Source organism: Procambarus clarkii, chromosome 25 (assembly GCF_040958095.1).
Source record: "Procambarus clarkii isolate CNS0578487 chromosome 25, FALCON_Pclarkii_2.0, whole genome shotgun sequence".
NCBI lineage: Eukaryota > Metazoa > Arthropoda > Malacostraca > Decapoda > Cambaridae > Procambarus > Procambarus clarkii.
Window position 1 is genome coordinate 25,820,722 of NC_091174.1, and position 23,574 is coordinate 25,844,295.

Below are 23,574 nucleotides of genomic sequence, written 5' to 3' on the forward strand. Positions count from 1 at the left end.
GTCTTGTTAACTTCATACCTTCGGACGACCCCTGGACTCTCCCCGCCCGGTACTACCCAAGCTGTGTCTACTTAAACTTGAAGAAGGATCGAGCCTTCATTAAAAATGCAGTCCCTTTCTCACCTCCTCAACCGACAATAGCAGTTGATGAAACATTGATAAATGCGCTCCTGGACGGTCTTGATTATTACAATGGACTCGCTGCTACAGTAAGATTTCCATACATCGCCCTGCGAGGTGCACTAAGAGAATACCTCAAGATTAAAAAGGATATATTACCTCTCCTTAGCGAATCTAACTGTGTAGAGGTGATGTTGTGGTTTTTAGATGGAGTGGATGAAAGTGAGGACACAGGTGCAGTAACTGAATCTCCCTTAGAAGTATTATCATCCCAAGGTGTTATTTTCCCCCGCCCAGTTCCCCCTGTAGTGGAGGTAGATGAACGAGAGGAAGAGAATGCAATGCATGGTGCAGCTAGGTTTTATTGTAAGGTATGTTTCACTCAAGAAATAAACACGGTTCTCATTCCGTGTAGGCATATGGTCATATGTTTGGATTGTGTAACACGATGTGACAAATGTCCTGTATGTCGCGGAGATGTAGTACATCTACTTCTTCCCATCATCTCTTAATAAAAACAAATCTAAAGTTGATTCTTTTATATTATCCTTATGTATTATTTTTATTATTATTATTATTATTATTATTATTATTATTATTATTATTATTATTATTATTATTATTATTATTATTATTATTATTAATGCTGTGGGAGGTGGATGTGTGTGGTAATGAGGCACCCTCGTGAACGGGGGTATATAGCTCACCCTTGACCTGGCAGGATAAACACTCAGTCACCAACCCACCCACCAATCCAAGATGACCGCACGAGCCTCTGGTGCCGCCACCGGTGTGGCCTCTCCTCACTCAGAGGGCGATGAGCGCTTAGGACAAGCCATCGCAATAATACGAGGTACGTTTCCCTTAAGTTGAGTCATATTGTGCTAAGATGCTTGTTGTTGTTGTTGTTGTTGTTTGCTAATGTTGATGTAACAAATAATAACAATAATGTGAAGAGTGAGAGTGTGTGTGTGTGTGTGTGTGTGTGTGTGTGTGTGTGTGTGTGTGTGTGTGTGTGTGTGTGTGTGTGTGTGTGTGTGTGTGTGTGTGTGTGTTATGCTAGTAATGTAAACTTTTTTTTTAGATTATCTGGAGAAAGCCAGCGGCTGTGTGAGCAGCAGCAGCAGCAGCAGCAGCAGCAGCGGTCCCACCAGATCCACCTCTGGAGGGAACATCTTTATATTCTTGGGAACCACCCACATACACACGAACACCGGGCAGGTGTCTGTGTCCTCTTCCCCTACTCCAGTCGACTACGGTGACAACCTCCCCTCACACACCGGTGCTGCCAACCGCAGCGATCAGGTCGCGACAGGTGTCGCCACACGCACCGCGCGAGTGTGTCTCCCTACACACACCACTACCACACCCGCTACTGCTCCTGCTGATGGAGATTCTGGTGATAGAAGTACTAGTAACACCTTCCCTCATTGTGTACCAACCAGTCCTACTGCTGATCAGAGGGGTGGTAACGCTTTATATTTTATGACCACCGTTGAAGAGGTGCTGTCCCCCAGCCTTTTAACTGGGGGGTGCAGAGTAAGTAGTGACCCTACTACTAGTAGTACTACTAGGGATAATAGGACTGAAGAAGAAGTAGTAAGAATGAGTGCGGATATTTCACAGAGTGGTGAGTATCCAGATCTCTTGACTATGAGTGGAGGTCTTGATGATGCGGTGTTTGCCGCTATTTCTCTCTCAGAGGACAACCTCGCTACTCAAACCGAAAATGATTTGAATGTAGATGCCTTACTGGGTGAGCGTATAATGCTTACAGACAGTCAGCAACGTGGATTGCTGACTGACGTTGATGTGAATCTTTTCCTCAACCCCCAACTTAGTTCACTCCAAGGTGTATCTACAAACCTTGACCCTGAACACAGCTCTCGCCCCTCCTCCTCCACATCCCTCAGCTCTAAACTAAGTTCACACAAAGCCGCATCTCTGGCTAGAGGTCGTGATGAGTGTAACACAATGTCTCAGACGGTGTTAATAAGCAGTGATGACGAAAACTTTACCCCTCTACGAAGGATACGAGTTGGTGACGATCTTAATAGATCCCGCTATATTGACACCACCACTGATAGTGACAGCGACTGTGATAGCGAGGTTGAGTGTGAAATAATAGCACCTCCCCCACCCAAACGACAGATTAAACGAAACGATGATCGTCTAACTATAGAAAAGCCCAGCAAAAATCTAAAATCTAAGCCTAAAGCTAAAAAAAACTTTTTGAAACTCCGCTGATAACTAGTAGTCATGTAAGCTGAGTGTTATGTCTGTCTGTCTGTCTGTCTGTCTGTCTGACAGTTATTATGTTTTGTTTTACCAAGATAAATATGTGAGTTATGTCTACCAGTTATTGAATAAAACGTAATAAGAGAAAGATCAACTATTTTTTCACCTATTATGCTAACACTAGTCTCTGTTTTTTTTTCTGTTGGACCGAACGATTGCTAATGGTTGATGATGATGATGAGTGAAAACTCGCGCTATGGAAAGACTCAAGGTCAGTCCCTAACGAGATGCGCTGAGATGGAATGAGTAACCACGCTTACATTTTAAAATGTTATAAGAACTGAAAAGCAGACTTAACCCAGCTCATCCGGACTGTTTACATTGGATAATGTAGGTCTTAAGAGAGAGAGCGAGAGAGAGTGTTGAACTCGGGATAATGAACAAGACAATTTAATAATAGTAACAAGATTGTGTTTTTCCATATTTTCGTATATATGCTTACTTTGCTTGCAAGATTGTGTTTTCCATATTATCGTATATATGCTTATGATGATACTAAGGCTTAGAACAGAACATCCGGTCTGAGAAGGGGGCAGTGATGGTTCGGCCATGGAGGGGGTGGTAGGGGTATGGGTTTGTGGGGGTGGACTGGGAGAGGGTACGGCCGGCTCATTCATTCAGGAGTCTTGCTATGATAACGCCCGTTGTGTGATACAACCTCTGCACAGCAGTAATGGGTGATTGTAGGACGAAGAGGGGATGGAGATTGAGTAAACATGCATACATTTCAATGACATTTATTTTGACTTTGACTGAGTTTACTAAGTGAAGTGACGTGTGGTGGACTTTAGAGAGACAGAGAGACAGAGAGAGGCAGAGAGACAGAGAGAGAGACAGAGAGGCAGAGAGACAGAGAGAGACAGAGAGACAGAGCGAGAGAGAGAGACAGAGAGACAGAGAGACAGAGAGAGACAGAGAGACAGAGCGAGAGAGAGAGACAGAGAGACAGAGAGACAGAGAGACAGAGAGATAGAGAGAGTGTGTTGAACTCGGGATAATGAGCAAGTCAATTTAATAATAGTAACAAGATTGTGTTTTTCCATATTATCGCATATATGCATACTTTGCTTGCAAGATTGTGTTTTCCATATTATCGTATATATGCTTACTTTGCTTGGAATTTGTATGTGTGGAACAAAAATATTTTATTGTGTTTGGATGTAATGGCTAAACATGGTTTTACATTTCAGACATCGACAGAATGCTGCTCGTTACTCTTAAAATGTTATTTGGGCAAAGAACGAGCGAAGTTGGTATATTGTACACGTTGCATTAATGATATTGGGTAAAGAACGAAGTTAGCATATTAGTCGTGTTACCTTACAAGGTTATAAGGCTGTGAGTGATGGGTGGGGGCTCGAAAATTGACATTAGTGGTCATCCTCTGATGCGCTGTCAGTCTAAGTGAAATGGAGAAAGATACGTGAACAGCAGCAGCAGGAGAAAGGAAAATGATGTTACTTTCCCCAACTATTAAATGATCTGGAGAGAGAGAGAGACAGAGAGACAGAGTTGCTGACTGTAGCTACATCTCCCCTTAACGAAACGCACTGGGTAACGGTTGCCCAACCACTTCCGCCATGTCCAAGGAAGTAATGGCAGTCATTGCCTACCCTCCGGGAGGGGGAGATACAACCATAGTACTTGGAAATGCACTTCAGTACGAAACGCACTGTGTAATGGATGCCCAACCACTTCCGCCCTGCCTGAGGAAGAAATGGCCAACATTGCCTACCCTCCGGGAGGGGGAGATATAACCCGGCTACTTGGAAAAAGTCTTTCAGTCAGCCTCTAACCCGTGACCCGTACGCACACCCCTCCGCGGACATTGAAAAACGCTTAAGGGTAATGGTACACATCCCTCCTGCTGGACTCTACTCTCTCATCCTCTCACACTTAGGGCTTCCTGTAGGGGGCGTTAATGGTTTGTCTAACCGCAAATGACCCAGAGCAGTCTCACGACGACGAGGGGAAGCTCCACTCACCCTTCCCTCCCTCCCTCCCTTCCCTACCCCTCCCACACCCCAAACAACATAACAGACTATGTTTCGCATCTACACTCAATCTCTACTTACTCACGATCATCAAATTATTATCCTCACACAGGATTAAGTCTACGCAAAACACAAATACATATTCATTTACTCCTTCCTCTCATCCTTCTATTTTCTTACTCTATCACTTACTCTCCTACAACATGGCTTCCCTCTTTCAACACCCAAACACACAGAAAAAGCTCCCCAAAACCCCAAGGACTAGAACCGCGCGCTCCAATTACCTCCGACACGCGCCAAACTTCCGGGAAATTCCCCCAAAAAACCCTTGAGGACTACGACGACGCGCTGCGACTACGACGACGCGCACCACCTGTCAGGTGACACTCACCTGAGTGGTACCTGGCAGGTGGCGTGCGTCGTCGTAGTCCTCATTTACCCTACTGTTATTGACGGTCATCAAGGGCACCACTTTGATCTGAACAAGCAGAAAATATATTTAATGCTGGACACAGTTCACTAGTAAAGTAAACTAGTGGGTTATGTGTCCCTTTGGACTGTTCGATATTACACGTAAGTTCAGTCTTAAAGTTTCCACCTGGAAAAACACGTTTGGAGTCTGGGAAACGTTGAGGCCAATACAGAGGTCAAGAATGCCACTATCGATATGCGACGGTTGAAGGTCATGCAAAATCTGCTCATCATCGTCCCAATATAATAGTGTCAACAGGCCAATTTCGTTACGATAACCGCATAGCTAGTTTGATAAGCAATCAAACTTGTCTAGGCCTCGTATAGTGCATGCATGAACTATGTAAGGTCCTGTTGACAAGGGCCGGGATTGCTGACTTTGGGCAGTATGGGTTCTACAGTTACTATCCACATTTTTGGCTTTCAATTTGGAGTATATAATAGAATTAAACGTTAACTTTCTAGGATACAACAGTCAATTTTGTTGCGTTCTACCAACAGCTGCTGTAAGTGCTTTCAGCTTGGGAGGCTGGACAACGGTCATCAAATATTATTACATAATACATTAGTTACATAATACATAATAATTTAGTTACATAATACAACGGTATTATGTAACTAAATTATCACAGGCGCAACGTACTTAACTAAAGAAATTTTTGGTTCAATTCATGAGCATTTTTTGTACCTCTGTAACCATTATAAGTATAACCATAAGTATAACCACTATAACAATAAGTATAACCATTATAATTAGGAGGGAGTGTGTTGGGGACGGGTAGGTGGGGGTTTCGAAGCGTGGACGGAACGTGGATGCGGGTGGGGGGTCGCAGCGTGGATGGAGTGTGGAGAGGGGGAGGGGAGTAGAGTCATGGACGGAGCGTGGACGGGGGTGGGGGGGGGTCGTAGGGTGGATGGAATGTGGAGTGGGTAGGGGGGGATGGGGCACGGGCGGAGTGTGGGACGGGGGGAGGTCGCAGCGTGGAAGGGTGGGGGAGGAGGCGAGGATGGTGGGGGTAGGCGTGCCTGGGCAAGAACAAAGTTATGATGACAATATTTTGTGTAGAAATAAGTTCATGAAGATGTGTTCTTATGTAACAATTAATTCCTAATGAACGCTTAATAATATGGGTTTGTAAGACTGAACTTCAGCTTCTGGGCTGAAGCTCCTCGTCATCCCTCGGTCATCTATGATAAAAAAAATCGACTCCTCTTAAAGGAAATATGGCGTCCACTCCCTGACCCCCGACCACTCCCTGACCTCTGTCCACTCCCTGACCTCCGTTCACTCCCTTACCCCCGTCCACTCCCTGACCCCCGTCCACTCCCTGACCTCCGTTCACTCCCTTACCCCCGTCCACTCCCTGACCCCCGTCCACTCCCTGACCTCCGTCCACTCCCTGACCTCCGTTCACTCCCTTACCCCCGTCCACTCCCTGACCCCCGTCCACTCCCTGACCTCTGTCCACTCCCTGACCTCCGTTCACTCCCTTACCCCCGTCCACTCCCTGACCCCCGTCCACTCCCTGACCTCCGTTCACTCCCTTACCCCCGTCCACTCCCTGACCCCCGTCCACTCCCTGACCCCCGTCCACTCCCTGACCTCCGTCTACTCCCTGACCCCCGTTCACTCCCTTACCCCCGTCCACTTCCTGACCCCAGTCTACTCCCTGACCTCCGTCCACTCCCTGATCATCATCACTCCATTGAACAATATAATGAAGAATATCCAATATTGACTGACTTTCGCCCTCCTGGGTTGAGGTAAGCTGAACTCTGTAACTACCATATGAATACTGGAACACTTGATGATATACTTTAACTGTACCCAAGATTGACTATGTAATGCATCAGTTATTCAATGTTTGTGATGTAACTATAACCTAGGCTTGTGACAGCACCCTAATCACCCTCAGTAGATAAGTGTTTAATAACACACTAGTTTCTATAGCAGCTCTCTTCCCTTGTCAAAGTAGGAGAGACATGCATGTATGTATTCGCCTAGTTGTATTCACCTAGGTGAATTCACCTAGTTGTGCTTGCGGTGGTTGAGCTCTGCTCTTTCGGCCAGCCTCTAAACTGTCAATCAATCAACTGTTACTAACTACTATTTTTTCCACTCACACACCCATAAAGCAGCCTGTAGCAGCTGTCTAACTCCCAGGTACCCATTTACTGCTAGGTAACAGATGCAGCAGGGTGAAGGAAACTCTTCCCATCTGTTACCTCCAGCTGCGGGGATCGAACCCTGGTGCCTAGGTCCACGAGTATAGAGCGCTGTCCACTCAGCCACCAGCCCCCTCCCTGGGATGGCGTGTTTATGTGTGTGTTTGTGTGTGTGTATATGTATGTGTGGATATGTGTTTATATGTATGTATATGAATGTATGTGTGTGTGTGTGCATGTATTTATGTACGCATGTATGTGTATACAGGATATGTGGAAGCTGGTCAGAATTGCTTTTGATCTGTGTAAATGTACGTTAGGGATATTATGTAAAAAAAACACTAAACACTGTTTATGTAATGCAGACGTAAATCTGTATATTTATGTATGTATGCATGTATGTAGGTTAGATTAGCATTTTATAAACACTGCATGTAATCACCTTCTGTGGTTGATTGTTCAATAAATCAATGAACTATTTGTTTACCATATCTCTAACCCTGTCCATGGAGGAGGGAAGAAAATGTATAAATGCTGGTTAGCAAAGTAAATGTATGGCCACGTCTGTGGTAGAAAGAAAAAACCCCTGTTCCCCTACTTGACTGTGGTAAAAAATAACAATAAAAAACTGACCCCCACCCACTCAGTGACTCCTACCAACTTCCTTAACTCTGCCCAGTCCCTGACCCCTGCCCATGTCAATCTTGAGGTTATCTTGAGATGATTTTGGGGCTTTTTTTTTTTTAGTGTCCCCGCGGCACGGTCCTCGACCAGGCCTCCACCCACAGGATGCAGTCCGGTCCTCGACCAGGCCTCCACCCCCAGGATGTAGCCCGGTCCTCGACCAGGCCGCCACTCCCAGGATGCAGCCCGGTCCTCGACCAGGCCTCCACCCCCAGGATGCAGCCCGTGACAGCTGACTAACACCAAGGTACCTATTTTCCTGCTAGGTAACAGGGGCATAGAGTGAAAGAAACTCTGCCTATTGTTTCTCTCTGGCGCCTGGGATCGAACCCAGGACCACAGGATCACAAGTCCAGCGTGCTGTCCGCTAGGCCGACCGGCTCCCATAGGGGGGGCCTAGATCCCTGTTCATTCCCTATCCCCCATCCACTCCTTGAACCTCCTTCATTCCCTGACCCCCCCCCCTCCCCAACTTACTCCTTGACCCCTACCAATTACCTGACCCCCACTGACTCTGTGACCCCACTTAGTCTCTGACCTCCACTCACTCCCAGACCCCAACCCACTTCCAATACCCTGCCCTCTTCCTGACCCTCAACCACTCCCTGATCTCCACCCCACACCCTGACTACCACCTACTCCCTGACTCCCAATCGCCCTCAGACTCCCACTCACCCTCGGACTCCCTCCCACTGAAATATCTGGGAATAAGGTGTCCAGGAAGAGCCTGAAGATTTGGTATACGAACGCCGATAGAGATACATATAAACCAGATAAAATTAAAGAAAGAGTAAATAAAAATTACCCAGAATTGATTGCAATAGTGGAAACAAAAAAAAATGGTATAGCCTATTATGCAATATTCCCAGGGGGATTCTAAGTGACATGGGAAGAAAGACAACAAAGTCAAGGAGGAGGAGTTACACTCCAAGTAAAACTGGAGAGGAAATTTTAAGAACTCAAGAATCAGAGTGAAAATGTACGAGTGAAAGACACGAAGGTGAGTCTAAAGTACTAAGGGAGAGACTGGCTCTCTAGGAAGGCAGCGCTATTGATATAGTCCGGCAGTGATGACTCATCCAGTGTCAACGAGAGGTGGACATCTGGTCAACCATATCTCTGGTCAACAAACTGCTCGTTGTGGCTGGCATTGCCTTTGTATTGAGCTGCACCACTGCCAGTTGAAGGCGGCTAACTGCTTGTTTGTGGGGGCAAACTACTAGTTAGCAGAGGCACCCGGCTTGCCTCTGAGTCGTACCAGGCCGTGCCAGGCCCTGGGGGGTATGGAGAGGTAGCAGGACTGATAACTCATCTGGGCTGGTGTAGATGTATACTTCCAGTGCAGAGGCACTGAAGGTGAACGGAAAAGACAGATCTACTTCTATGCAGGGGATTCACGTGACACAGCCAATACTGTTGAAGTGTTTACTGACCACAACCCCTTAATGCTAGCATGAAAAATTCCAATCAGAGAATATTAAGGTGGTCTTTATTGTTGCAAGAGCACAATCTGGTCATCAAATATATTCCAGGAAAATTAATATAGAAGCAGATGCCAAAACCTGGGGTGATTTAGGGTTGTATTATTACACAGAGATGTGTATATGTTACGGCCCTCTCGGGACGCAACGGGGTTCTTACTCTGATGTAGTTAGAGGAAGATATATATCCGGCCCCAAGCCAGTAGAGGCTATCAAGGGATGCGATCCGTGACGCAAGTAACTTAAAGGGAGTAGGGAAAGAAAGGTAAGAACTTAATATAATATAATATAACCATCACCATTTAAATATATAAAAGTAAAACGTACACAAGGGGGAGGGGTATTAACACTTTACAAAGGGGATCAACACTGTAGTCTTCTGCTGGAGACTATGGATCCTCGAAGCTAGGTGCTGAGTCCGCGGTGCTTTCTTCGTGGCCTCAAGACGTGTCCTCTGAGAACGCCGAGTCTACCCTGGCCACAGGTCAGCCACAACACAGGTCCACTGGGGGCACCGTCGTGGAGGCCGTCAACCACACGTCCAGCAGGTCTGCTGGCAGGTACTGAGCCACCAAGGCTGGTACGGCCACTCCACGAACGATAAAAGGGGTACGCCCTAGACAGGAGTCTCGTGTGATATCACCAATCACCCTCCTGTCCTCAATACCCCAGTGGATTATCGTCTCCAACCGTCGGTCCCGGGTAAATCCTTCCACTGCCACTCCACTGGCAGGCTTAACACACCACAGTGTTCTTCCGGGGGGACGACGTCACGACAGCTGCAGCAAACTTCACTGTATGGAGACTGGCTGCCTCGGGTAGACTGACTCCACCTTCAACACAGTGGTCCCAGGTCGGCTCTGTAAGCAGACACGTCATTAATAACCGGGACACTAATACACCACACTCACAGGCTCAGATACAAACGCCCGACATATCCACTCCCTAGATGGCGCTGTCGTCGGAGCACCACCTCACCAGAGGTCAGGAGCGGCGGTGTTGAGCGCTGAACCAGACTGGAAACTGGTCCTCGAGGCCAGTACAGGCTGTCCTCACTAGGTGTCGTCGTTCGTTTGGCGGGGGTTTCGGGAGCTGACCCACAGATGGCGTGTTTGTCACTGCTCCAGGCTCGGACGTTGGATCCGGGTTCGTAACAGTATATTATTGTGTATCTATTATTTATTATATATCATTTACTTATTCTTTACAATTATTATGAAATCTCTTTAAGGTGTTAATTTTATGTGAAAAAAAAATGTGAAATTCATTCATGAATTTCTAATTTTTTTTCCTCCACGGCTTAGGCTATACTTATACTCATGAAATGAACAGTATGGTAAACAACACAGCTCAATTCCAATGCAATGTCACACAAAATAATTAAATCAAAATAAAATAAATCGAAATCTATGAAAATTCAATTTATCAATGCAATCAGAAACATTGAAATGGAATCGTAACATATTTAGTATAGCGTGTGTTGCTCTTACGTGTAACAGATGGCGATGTTTAAAAAAAAAACATGTTTTTTCCTGTCACTGGTGTTGCATCTCTATAGTAGGTAAATAAAAATATGCATGTATTCGAATGGAATGTTGCGTCAAAATTTCAAAGCAATTGTTGAAGAACTTTCAGTATGTGCAACAGATTGCGTTGTTTTTTTAAAAAATAACATGTTTTTTCCTGTCACAGGTGAGGCATGTATATAGTAAACATATAAAATCACGCGCCTATTCAAATGCAACGTTGTGTCAAAATTTCAAAGCAATCGGTAAAGAGGTTTCGAAGATTTCCCTCACATGAAAAACAGTTTTTTTTAAAGCATGTTTTCTCCCATCACAGACGTGACATCTTTATAGTACGTACATAAAAACCTCCTCGGATGTGAATGGAAAATTTGTGTGAAAATTTCAAAGCAATCGGTGAATAACTTTCGGAGATTAGCGGTTTTGAACAAACGAACATTTACATTTTATTTTTATAGATATATTACCATGTTGCCAGCCAAGGGTCTCTTTTATAATTAATGCCAGAACTAGTGTGGTGCAAACTAATATTATTTATTCACAATGCTCAATGTGATGGGGAGACACATAAGGAGTAATAACAAAAGTTGATTGAATTTATTGAAGAGAAAATTACATAAACTTGAGTGAAGTATGCATATAATATCATGTAACATAATTATAATAGAAGACAGTAGCTCTTCTCTTGTGACCTCCTGCAATTTGCGTCGGCTGGGCGAATTTAAACGGGTCTTGGTCCCCTCTTCCAAAATAACTACGGGCTGACAATAGCCCGGGCTACTTGGAACTTTTGGTTCCTGGTAGCGAATCTTAAACAGCAACAACAACCCATATTCCTCACAGGAGCCACCCCACTTCCCATAGTCACACAGTCCTCTAACAGCTTGGCCACTCATGCTGCTCGCTGTCTTCGCCAGGCAGTAGATAACATATGCAAGCTGCCCTACAACCTACTCTACTACTAATAATAGATAGACACTCTAGTAACAAAATATGTACATATTTCTAGGCCATCTTGCCTAACACCAAGGGGAAAATGGGAGGGAATAATGATCTACCTCTAACATACCCTGCCCTCAGACGCCTGGACTCCGATGGTCGTCGTGGTCCTCGGTCCCTCAAGTCGCTCTTCAGCGTTCCGGTCGAGTTACAGGTTCCTAGGCATCCTGAAGATACGCGTCGTCTCCTTGCTCACTCCCATATACCTGGTTGATACCTGGTTGATGGGGTTCTGGGAGTTCTACTCCCCAAGCCCGGCCCGAGGCCAGGCTCGACTTGTGAGAGTTTGGTCCACCAGGCTGTTGCTTGGAGCGGCCCGCAGGCCCACATACCCACCACAGCCCGGATGGTCCGGCACTCCTTGGAGGAATAAATCTAGTTTCCTCTTGAAAATGTCCACGGTTGTTCCGGCAATATTTCTTATGCTTGCTGGGATATGTTCCAGGTCGCTGGTTCATCCAGTTGTCACTGTCAATAGCCCCTTCACCGAGACCAAATACTCATGGATCTTTATGCGACTGCTCCCTTCTGAGTTCCCAATGGACGTGATCCAAGCACAGCAGCTCGGAGTTCCATTGACGGCGAGCCACTCACTACTCCTACTGTCGCCACTCCCGACTCCTCCAAGACGATCAGCTCACATTCCTCGGCACCCTAACACCACTGGAACTCGGCTACCTGGCACTTCCCTGAAGTGTAGTAGTCTTCTGTTGTCGCTGTGAACGTGTCAGGCTGCGTTACTCCACTGAATGAGGCTCCTGGACCTCAAATTTCAGAGCTCAACCAGCGCACGTCCGCTCTCAACGAAGTGCCGTAAATTTCTGAGCGCTCAGTACTCTGCAAGCTCTGAGGCAAGCCTCCTGGTGACGTCACAGGCCAGGAGCTGTCATTGGTCACTCGTCACGGCGGGCGGGCTGTCATTGGTCACTCTCGTCACGTGACCACACCCAGCCAATCGCCAGCCTGCTGGCGTCTTCACTTTTTTGGAGCACTTTTGTCGAGGTCGACGCCATTTTGCATGCCCTAAGAGGCATAAGTCCCTTTACAAGCCAAAATTAAAATAACAGTTTTATACCCAAATAAGCACTCTTGTTAGCAGTTACATATGTCAAACGAATCCCTGCAACTCAGGGAATCTGCAGGGGTGTATAGATATGACTTCTCGCTGGATAAGGGAAGATATAGGAGAGGGCACCGTAGCACAGTCCAGAAAGATGCAATACTTCTCTGTCTTTCCCTATTTTCGTTGCCGTATCGTAAAGTTCCAGGAGGTTCGTGAAGCATGATTTCTCTTCTCTAAAGCCGGGTTGTTGTTTACTTACAAATACAATTCTTCCTAAGTGTGCAATTAGTCTTAGCCTTATAATTCTTTCAAGTACATTGCAAGGGCTACTTGTGAGCGACTCAGGTCTGTAGTTAAGTGTCTCTTCTCTATCTCCTTCCTTTTAGATTGGCACCACATTTGCCTTCTTTCAGCAGCTGGGCATGTCCCCCTGTGTAAGCGACTCATTATAGAATAGTGCTAGAGGTATGTTGAGGGCCTGTGCTGCTTCTTTTAACAGCCATGGTGATATTCTATCTGGCCCTGTAGCTTAAGTTACATTCAGTAATGCTAGCTGTATTCCCACTTGCACTGCTTTTACCTCAATATTTAGTAGTTTCTCATCAGGGTTATAATTCCTTATCGAGCTGAGGGAGCTGTTCAGGTTCAGCAGTGAACACTCCACGGAAGCTGGCATTGAGCCCCTCACAATTTCTGTAATCATTTTCTGTATACTGACTTGCCTCCCCTATTTTCGTAACCTGGTCTCTTGGTCTAGTCACTGTCATTTTGTTTTATATTGCTATGCAGTAGTTTCGGTTTGTTTTTTGCTTTGGAGGCAATATAATTTTCATAGTTTCTATCTGCCGATCTTCTTATGTTAGTATAGTCATTCATTGCCCTGTTGTAACACAATAAACAGTTTTATTTAATATTTCACATTCACCGAGAGTCAGTCACACAAGACATTGGCGGCGCCAGGTGGTCGACCCTATGCATTCAAAAGTAACACATTTCAAGTGTTGTTTGTAACATGTTGCCTTCAGGCCGAGTCGCATCATGTGACCTCGCTCTCTCCTAAGCTGACAATTGCAGACGGGTGACTGTTGTTTCCATCAAACAGATGGAAAGACAAGTAAGTATGTAATTATCAAAAGAAGGAACCAAACCAGAAAGGCTATGAAGCCCCATCAAATATGCGGAATATTCAGAGGGCGCTAATTATCACCAAGGATGCCAATACGAGAACAGAAACACATAAGGCGAATGATATCAAAAGCATCCGATTCACCAAGAACTCAATCGAGTGACAAGTTACTGCGAGATACGGATGGAAAATAAGATACACGCTCGTCCTGGAAGTCAAGACATTCAACAAGAATATGTACGACTGTAAGAAGGACAATTAAATTTGGACAATAAGGAGCAGGGCGGCGCTCCATTAAGTGACCGTGAGTTAAGCATGTATGGCCGAAACGCAACCTCGCTAGAGCCGTTTTTCACCGCCGGTTACGGTGGTAGGAGGAAGGCCACGGAGACACACTATGCTTAAGAGTACGGAGCTTATTACCAACAACAGCAGACCAACAACCTTGCCAAAGGGCAAGGATGGAAAAATGAATAACCAGGAAAAACTTGAAATAAGGAATACCTTTACGGGAGATGGGACAAAAGCGGAGAGCTTCCCCTAGCAACAGCATCTGCACGCTCATTTAAAGAAGCACCAATATGGCTGGGAACCCAGCAAAACTCGACAGATTTAAATTTTCTGGAGATAAGGAACAGCCAATGTTGAATCTCGACGACCACCAGATGGACCAGATTAAAGGACCCCCTAGAGCCATGAGGGAATTACGAGAGTCAACTGCAACCACAAAAGAGTAATAACAACGAGAAAGCAGGAGACGAAAAGCATAGAAAATAGTATAAAGTTCTGCTGTGAAGATGCTAGTCTCTGGAGGTAGGTGACACATATAAGTACGGTCAGGAAAAACAACAGAGTAGCCTACACCGTCCCAGACTTAAACCCATCGGTTAAGATGGAAATGGAGAGGGAGTGCGAAGAAAAGTGCTCAAGGAAAAAGCGTTTTAGAACCGTTGAAGGGGTAAAAGCTTTAGTGATGCTGTGTCAAGGATGTACAAAATTTTGAACAGGCACTTAGAGCATTCAACTCGGAGGTAAGAGACATGGGGCGACCAAGTCAAACGAGTGTCAAAGACTAACCCTAAAAGCTTAGCGGAATCCTTGTACTCCAGGGGATGACCATAGAGCGACAAAGAGGGGCGAAGAACGACATGCTTCTGAGTAAATGTCATAGCACAAGTTTTAGTCATAAATAACTTGAAGCTATGACCAGTGACCCAAGATGACACGGCATCAATCGCAAGTTAAAGCTGCTGTTGAAGGAGAGGCGAATCATCACCCCAACAGCAAAGGGTAAGATCATAGACATAGAGAGTGGAGAAGACGCCAGAAGGAAGAGAGGAAAGAAGACCAATGAGGTCAACTAGAAAAAAGATTAGTGCTCAGAACACTACCTTGGGGTACACCCTCATATTTACGAAAAGGGGCGGAGAGAGTGGTACAAGCCTCACTCGAAAACAACGACTAGAGAGGAAGCTTTGGAGAAAGAGAGGGAGATTACCACTAAGGCCATAGGAATGAAGTTGGGACAGAATATGATATCTCCAGGTGGTGTCGAAAGCCTTTTCCAGGTCAAAAAGGACGGCAACAATGGATTTCTTCGCATCAAAAGCAGTACGAATATAGATCTTCAAGTTCACCAGGACATCTGGTGTGCTGCGGCACTTGGGAAAAGAAAATTGATAAGGGGAGAGGTGGTGATAGTATTCTAAGAACCACATCAGACGAACGTTGACCATACGTTCAAAGAGTTTGCAGACACAACTCGTGAGGGCAATAGGGTGGAAGTCCTTAGGGGATGGCCTAAGAGACCCTGGTTTCTGAACAGGGAAGACAACGGCATAGAGCCAGTCCTCAGGGACTGACGACGACTAACAGACTCGATTATACCGACTCAGTAAATACTGAGACGTGCACGGAGGGAGATGACGAAGCATCTCATCATGAATGCCATCGGAGCCTGCCGCCATAGAACTGCAGAAGGCTAGGGCTGACTGAAGTTCAGAGAGAGAAGGGATCGTAATAGGGAAAGCGAGGCGGGTGCAGAAATCTAAAGGACGAGATTCAAGAACAGGTTTATGAAGAAGGAAAGATTGAGGAAGATGAGAACCAGAGCTATCAGAAGAAAAGTGGGAACCCAGTTCGGTCGCAACCTGCAATGGGTCCGTTACAAGAGTACCACAGAGGTGAAGGACCGGCAGGACATAGGGAACGAACTTACCCGCTTCTGCTTCCAGATCTGCAGCAGAGGAGTTTCGGACGTAATGGTGGAAACATAAGACTTCAAACACTCACATTTACCTGTACGGATGGTCCACTTGCCTGCCAAGACATAGGAAAAGAATCAGCCGTCTGCCGGCTTCGGTGTCTCTTCCAGGCTGCATACTTACAGCGTGCAGCCCGAACACAATCCACAGTCCACCAGGGAACGCACTTCCGCGTTCCCCGAGAGGAAGAGCGAGGAACAGAGTGGAGGGCAGCGTCGAAGATGGTGTCATGAAAAAGGAGGAGGGCGCGAGGGAGAGGCAGAATGGAGAGGTCGGAGAGAGCAGCATGGAGGGTAAATAGGTTTCAGTCTGCCTTGGCAAACTGCCACCTAGGAAAGGAGAGGGGAGGGTGAAAAGAGGGAAAGGTAACAAGGATGGGGAAATGGTCACTGCCAATAAAGTCATCAAGAACCCGCCACGTGAAATCAAAGTAAAGAGACGACGAGCAGAGAGAAAATCAAGACAGGAAAGGTTGCGAGTCCGAGAGTAAAAATTAGTGGGCTCATTAAAATTCAGAAGAGACAGGGAATAAGAGAGGATGAACGGTTCGAGGTGACCCCGGATGTTTGTCAGATCATCACCGCAGAGGGTATGTCAACAATTGAAATCACTCAGCAGGAGCACAGGCTCTAGCAAGGAGTCCAGTAGGTGTTTAAGATCGGGAAGCGAAAGCGGGACACTTGGTGGAGGGGGGGGGGAGATAAATGAAATAAACCGTGTTCCATTTATGCACAAAGACATGTGCAGCAGAACACTAGAGAGGCGACGGAAAAAGTAGGGGGACGAAGGGAACATTAGAACGAATCATGAGAGCAGAAGAGTTATGAGCCCCAGCAAAATCTGGGGAAGGGGAGGGAGGGAAGAGAAAGGAATATCCAAAGAAGCGACCAGGACGAGCACCAAGCATCGACTCCTGGAGACAGACACAAAGGGACGAAAACTGTGAAATCAAAAGTTGAAGTTCATGGAAACTGGTGTATTATCCACGAATATTCCATTGAAGAATAGACATCGACATAAAGAGAAAGGACAGCAACAGAGAATAATGAAGAAACCAAGGGTAAAAAGGAACACAGGACGTCAAAGCAGCACAGGATCAGTGTCAGCGAAGTCAGGGTTAGGGGGCATGCGTAAACTGAGTAAGGATAGAGGGAAAGGAGCGTGAGGATACACCAGAGGTGGACGAGCAGGGTCCGGAGGAGGAAGAGGAGAAGGAGACAACCAAGGGTCAAGAACAGAAGTAGGAGAAGGGGCAAAAACTGGGAAGCGCATCTCAGCAACCGTTAGGGAAGCGGGGGCCAAAGAAACCTCCATAGCGGGAACAGAGTGCGCAACAACCAAAACGGGAGAGGATGGAGCGATAGAGTCAGAGGTAGAGGGCGAGGAAGAAAGCGAAGCCTTCTTAACCCGCCGTGGAGGAGAAAGGAGAGGAGCCAGGCTTACGCTTCTGACTCAAAGAGACAGGCGTCCCAACAACAATGTACTGGGCAACAAACTCAAGCGCCTCAACAGGAGAAGTAGAACGAGAGCAAACAACACGATGACCGCTGGGAGAGTGATGGACATCAGCCTACACAGACAGGCAGCGTGGAGAGCTAAGAGACGGAGGAGAAGGACGGGAAGGAGGATCGGAGGGAGATGAGAAAGAAGACACAGGAGACACGACAGACTGGGTAGAAACTAGGGGAACTCGGGACCGAGAACTTGGAGGGGGATCCGTCAGGACAGAGTGTAAAGGAACAGGGAAGGAGCGGAGGGCGTGTTCAGGTCTAAGGCCTGGAAACGGTTGTGAGACTGAGGAAGGTGGGAAGGATGAGGAGAGGAAGAGTGCAACACGTGAGCATAAGAGACGCCAGCGAAAGGGGGGAGATGGCGAACTTGGCGCCTCACCTCAGGAAAAGACAAATGTTCCCGGTGCTTCAAGTTGAGGACGGCTGCCTCAAATTTGTAATGTACACAAACGCGGAAGATGGTACGGTGGTCCTCACCGCAAATGAGGCAGTGAGCCTGGGGAGAAGTACACTCCGACTTAGAGTGACCTGCGTCCCCACACAAGGGACAGAGAGAGACAGTACCGGAGCATTGGAAGGCTCCATGCCCAAACTTCCAGCACTTATTACAGAGCCGAGGAGAGGGAATGTACTCCGGGATGGAGAACCTAGCACCAGTAGGAATGACAGAGGGCGGAAGGGTCCTACCATCAAAAGTAATCTTCACAACCCGAAGGGGCTGATGGCGACGACTACGAGGGGGGACGAGTAAACGTGTCCACCTGATGGATGGAATGGCCCTGGGCTTCAGGATATGCCGAATATCTTCATGGCAGGCCTGTAGATTCCTAACACCGGTTGCAACATGGTGTGGTAGGAGAACAGTGCCAAAACTGGCATTTTACCGAACGTTCTTGGAGACTCGAACATGGGTCTCGCCAAGGCATGATAAGGCAACCAAGCGGGTGGCCGCTACCTGAGAAGGAACAGCAATGACACGTGTACCGAGATGGGCGGGGTTGAAAGTAACATAGACATCTACTGAATCAACAAGTTGCTTATGGAGGGAAAAATCGTCAGGTGTAAAAACCAGAGGGAGGAGATCAAAGTACTTAGCCAACGAAGCAGGACCAAACAAGGCCTAGTACGTATTAAAATGGGAAAAGATCGTGTGAGCACGGCCGTGGCCGAAACGGCGTTGAGAACCCCCAGAAAGAGAGGGGTTAAATGGAGCAGTGGTGACATGGTCACAATGAGAGACTGAGCCGTGCCAGGGGACGAGGTGGTCACCACTGGGGGCTTGTGGCTCGACTTAACCACAGAGGAGGGAGGGGAGTAGTCAGGAGGGTCAAAGAAGGAGCAAGGACTGGGCTCAATGCAGCGGGGGCTAAAGAGCCCAGTCTTCCAACACAGTCTGACTCGGGGGCTTGGTTGCCCCACTCCACGAACCGAGAAGGTACAAGAGGAACAGTATTCAAAATAAAAACCGAGAGGAAAGATTTTCATTCACGAATTTGCCCTCACACCCACCACAGAGCCACAATTAAAGGATAGGACACCCAATAAGAGACATGTTGCCGGACTTGCCGGGGCCCTCCAAGGGTGCGTCGTGAGTATACTCTCCACAAACGCCACCTTAGGAACTGTCAGTCCATCGTGATTGGGTTCAGTGACAAAAGAAGGATTGACAATAAAAGTGTCCTTTCGCTCGAGAAGTCAGGTACCATAGTTGTACGGGTGAGAGAGTATGCCTCCTCAAACACCCAGGCGTCAAAACAGAAGAAGGCCAAAAGAATAATCAAAGTTGGCAAAAAGTCGGTGGGAAATGTCAAAGAGAAAGGAGAAGAAAAGGGGAGGGGAGAAAAACGAAACATAAGGAAAAGGAAAAGTTATTCAGCAGAATTCGAAAAGACAGCAGCAGGAGCAAAAGGCTCCAAAAGTACAGAGGACTGACCCATGGAGCATCACACTCCGGCAGTCGCCCACTAAGGCCCCTCCACGATGACAACAGGCAGGATAGGGAGGGGGATGGAAAGACAAGCCGTTGTCTTGGTGTTGTAGGAAGATAGACAGCGTCTATCTCCTGGTTGATGGAGCCTTGCTCCCGGTTACCTCATAAATATCCGTGGAACTGTACGTTAGAGACACACAGATAAATAGATACGGAGAGAAGTCTTGCTACACCAGAGCCGCCCATCTTCCTGTTTTGATAGTACTTAAAGTAATGATGCATCTGTATATATTCCGACATACAACGAAATTAGAACGTATAAATCTGAACTATTAAATTGGACAAACCAGGAAACCGTTTTTAACTTCTGTTACTTTGACAAACTAAACTAACCTATCCTAACCACCCAAGGCTTAATACACGATATCTGAAGCCTAATATAGTACATATGTGTGCTAGGCCTAGGAATATTTAAGTTTGTGTTTTAGGTTCATTTATTAAAAAAAAATACTTACTTGTGATTATACTACTATCTAAAAGCTAAGAATTTACAAATTCTGACTATTGACGATCGTCACAATAGGTACTATCTAAACAGGAGGATGTGCTGACCAGAAAGGTTCCAGCGGGTCGGGTGGGGATTTGTAAGGTTTGAATTTAGTTAAGTGGGTTAAGGTGCAGATTTGAATTTGTAAGGTTGACGTATATTGTATTTTCAAATTTAAGAGATATATGATTTTCAGGGAGAGTCATCTGTATTTTCTCTCAATTTCTTGTGTGTTGACTCTAATTCTTAATTAATGTTGACATTCGAACATCAAGTGAAATAGTTGAATTATGATACCCTTAATATTAAATTTATAAATTATTAACTTACTTTTAAATTGTCTTTAATTATGATCCCTAGATCTTGGATAGTGAAAGGTAGAGTGGAGAGCACTTTGAAGTGTACTTGATGATGACGTAAAATTCTTGACTATATGATTACATGCTTACAGTTGATACGTGATAACATCAGATATTATTATTGTGTACACAAGTTACATTCCTTGTTTCATAAGTAACTATTGAATGGATGGTGGCAGCACTTTCTGTTCTTCTACTTTCTACTATTCTTTCCAACTTTCTAACACTTTCATCCTTTCTACCTATTTCCTTTTATCCCCCAATGTTCTCTTATTCTAAAACTTTCCCTTTCTCCTGACCACTCTTCCTCACTCCTCCCTTCCACGTCATTACCTCCCTCAATCTATGAGTAATTTTCTTTTCCTTCTCCAGTTTCCGATACGTTACAATCCAGATGTTACACTGATGCATCTTTTCCAGTTTACCTGTCCTTTGCCTTCTGTATTTTCTCGACGCCCTTCTGCTTTTTGTTTTTGCTTCCTGGCACTGCCTATTGAATCCCGGGTTCAGTAGGCATTTTAATATTTAACATTATTAAATGTTCTCCTACTTTTTACCCTTAATGGTGGTATGAATCTCTCCTCTGCCTCTTTGCTCTTCAGTTTTACTTGGTCCATCACTTCTTGGACCGTCTTCCCTTTGGGTTCCTCCTCTCATTGCATACTTCCCAGATACTCTCTTACTTTCATGTAGTCTTCTTTTTTATAGTCTGCTCTTCCTTCCCTGACTCCTTGTCTTATGGGTACAGTTCTGAATTTCACCATGTAGTCGAATACTAGGACACAATGGTCACTTGCTCCTAGTGTTATTGCATGCTCTAAGTTCTCAATGTCTTCCTCATTCTGGGTGAAAATCATGTCCAGAAGGCTTGGTGTGTCTCCTCCCTTTCTCTTGTGTCCTCCTTTATTCCTCACCATGAGGATTTCTGTAATCCTAATCAACCTCTCCATGATTTTGGCCCCCATGACTAAAAGTTTAGCTCTCATTATGTGTGCCACTGTTGCTGCTCTCTTTAATGCCTCCATGTATGCTTTGCTGTTGTCATCATATTCCTACCTTAGTCTTCTGTTGTTTGGTGGGGGGTTGTAAATTACCAGAACTACAATTCCTTTTCCAACAGCTGTCAGTGTCCCACGATGAAGTCTGTGTATACATTTTCACTCTGATTCTTGAGTTCTTAAAATTTCCACTCCTGTTTTACTTGGAATGTAACTCCTCCTCCTTGACTTTGTTGTCTTTCTTCCCTTATCACTTAGAATCTTCCTGGGAATATTGCATAATAGGCCATACCATTTACTTTTGTTTCCACTATTGCAATCAATTCTCGGTAATTTTTGTTTACACTTTCTTTAATTTCCTCTGGTTCATATGTAACTCTATCGGCGTTCGTGTACCAAATCTTCATGCTCTTCCTGAACACCTTATTCCCAGATATTTCAGTGGGAGGGAGTCCGAGGGTGAGTGGGAGTCCGAGGGCGATTGGGAGTCAGGGAGTAGGTGGTAGTCAGGGTGTGGGGTGGAGATCAGGGAGTGGTTGAGGGTCAGGAAGAGGGCAGGGTATTGGAAGTGGGTTGGGGTCTGGGAGTGAGTGGAGGTCAGGAAGTGAGTGGGAGTCAGGGAATGAGGTGGGGGTCAGAGACTAGGTGGGGGTCACAGAGTCAGTGGGGGTCAGGGAATTGGTTGGGGTCAAGGAGTAAGTTGGGGGGGGGGTCAGGGAATGAAGGAGGTTCAAGGAGTGGATGGGGGATAGGGAATGAATAGAGATACGATATTAGATACCACATATTCAGATCACAAGCTCATTGAAGTGCAAACGACCATCAATACTCAGAATAGACCTAAAACGTTGATAAAGCGAGAGGGCTATTCAGTAAATTCAATTTTAATAATAAAAGGATAGACTGGGAGATAATAAACAGGGAACTTACAAACATTTCATGGGGAACTGTTCTAAGTAATACAAGTCCTACAGAAGGAATAGAAAAACTGACTTCAGAAGCGTATCAAGTCTGTCTGAAACATATTCCTTTGAGGAAAGCCAGAAAGAGATCTAACGTAGAAAGAGAACGCAGACGACACTATAAACGCAGGAAGAAAATAACGGAACTGCTTATGCAGACACGAATTTCCCGTCAAAGAAGGAATAATTTAAATAGGGAGATTGAAGAAATCGAGCGGAAATTGAAACACTCATATGAAACTGAAAAAAGGCAGTTAGAACAGAAAGCCATTCAGGAAATAAAGAAAAATCCAAAATATTTCTTCTCATATGCGAAATCAAAAGCAAAAACCACTGCCAGTATTGGACCTATTCGTACAAGTGAAGGTTCATACACGGAGGATGACAAAAAAATTAGTGAAATCCTAAAAAAGCAGTATGAGGACATGTTTAGCACTCCAATAAACAACATGAAGGTGGAAGATCCAGACAATTTCTTTATGCGGGATATTCAAACCCCTGTAAATATAACTGATATAAACACGAGCGCACTAAATTTTGAAAAAGAAATTGAAAACATGCCCATGCACTCGGCCCCAGGTCCAGACTCATGGAATTCAATATTTATAAAGAAATGCAAAGTGCCGGTAGCACAGGCACTCAGTATAGTGTGGAGGAAGAGCTTGGACACGGGGGAGATACCAGATGCACTTAAAGTAGCAGACATAGTCCCTCTACACAAGGGAGGGAGCAAAGCATTGGCAAAAAATTATAGACCAGTTGCACTAACATCACACATCATAAAAGTATTTGAGACAGTGATTATGAGTCAGGTCACCAATTTCATGGAGACCAATGACCTTCACAACCCAGGCCAACATGGATTTCGAGCGGGAAGATCGTGCCTCTCACAGCTACTTGAGCACTACGACAAAATCACTGAGGCATTAGAAGAGAAACAGAATGCTGATGTGATATACACGGACTTCGCAAAGGCTTTCGATAAATGTGACCATGGTGTGATAGCACACAAAATGAAGTCAATGGGAATAACCGGTAAAGTAGGACGCTGGATACTCAGCTTTCTGTCAAACAG

General features: G+C 45.7%; 1 protein-coding gene across 1 annotated transcript in view; it reads left to right on the plus strand.

The window, feature by feature from the left end:
* The window catches only part of LOC138368476 (baculoviral IAP repeat-containing protein 7-like), a 1,028-nt gene extending 396 nt beyond the window's left edge, over positions 1-632 (plus strand). The window contains exon 2 of the mRNA XM_069330994.1: positions 142-632. Coding sequence (XP_069187095.1) covers positions 142-632 — 491 coding nt within the window. The remainder of the gene's footprint in view (positions 1-141) is intronic.
* Positions 633-23,574: the final 22,942 nt, after the last annotated feature.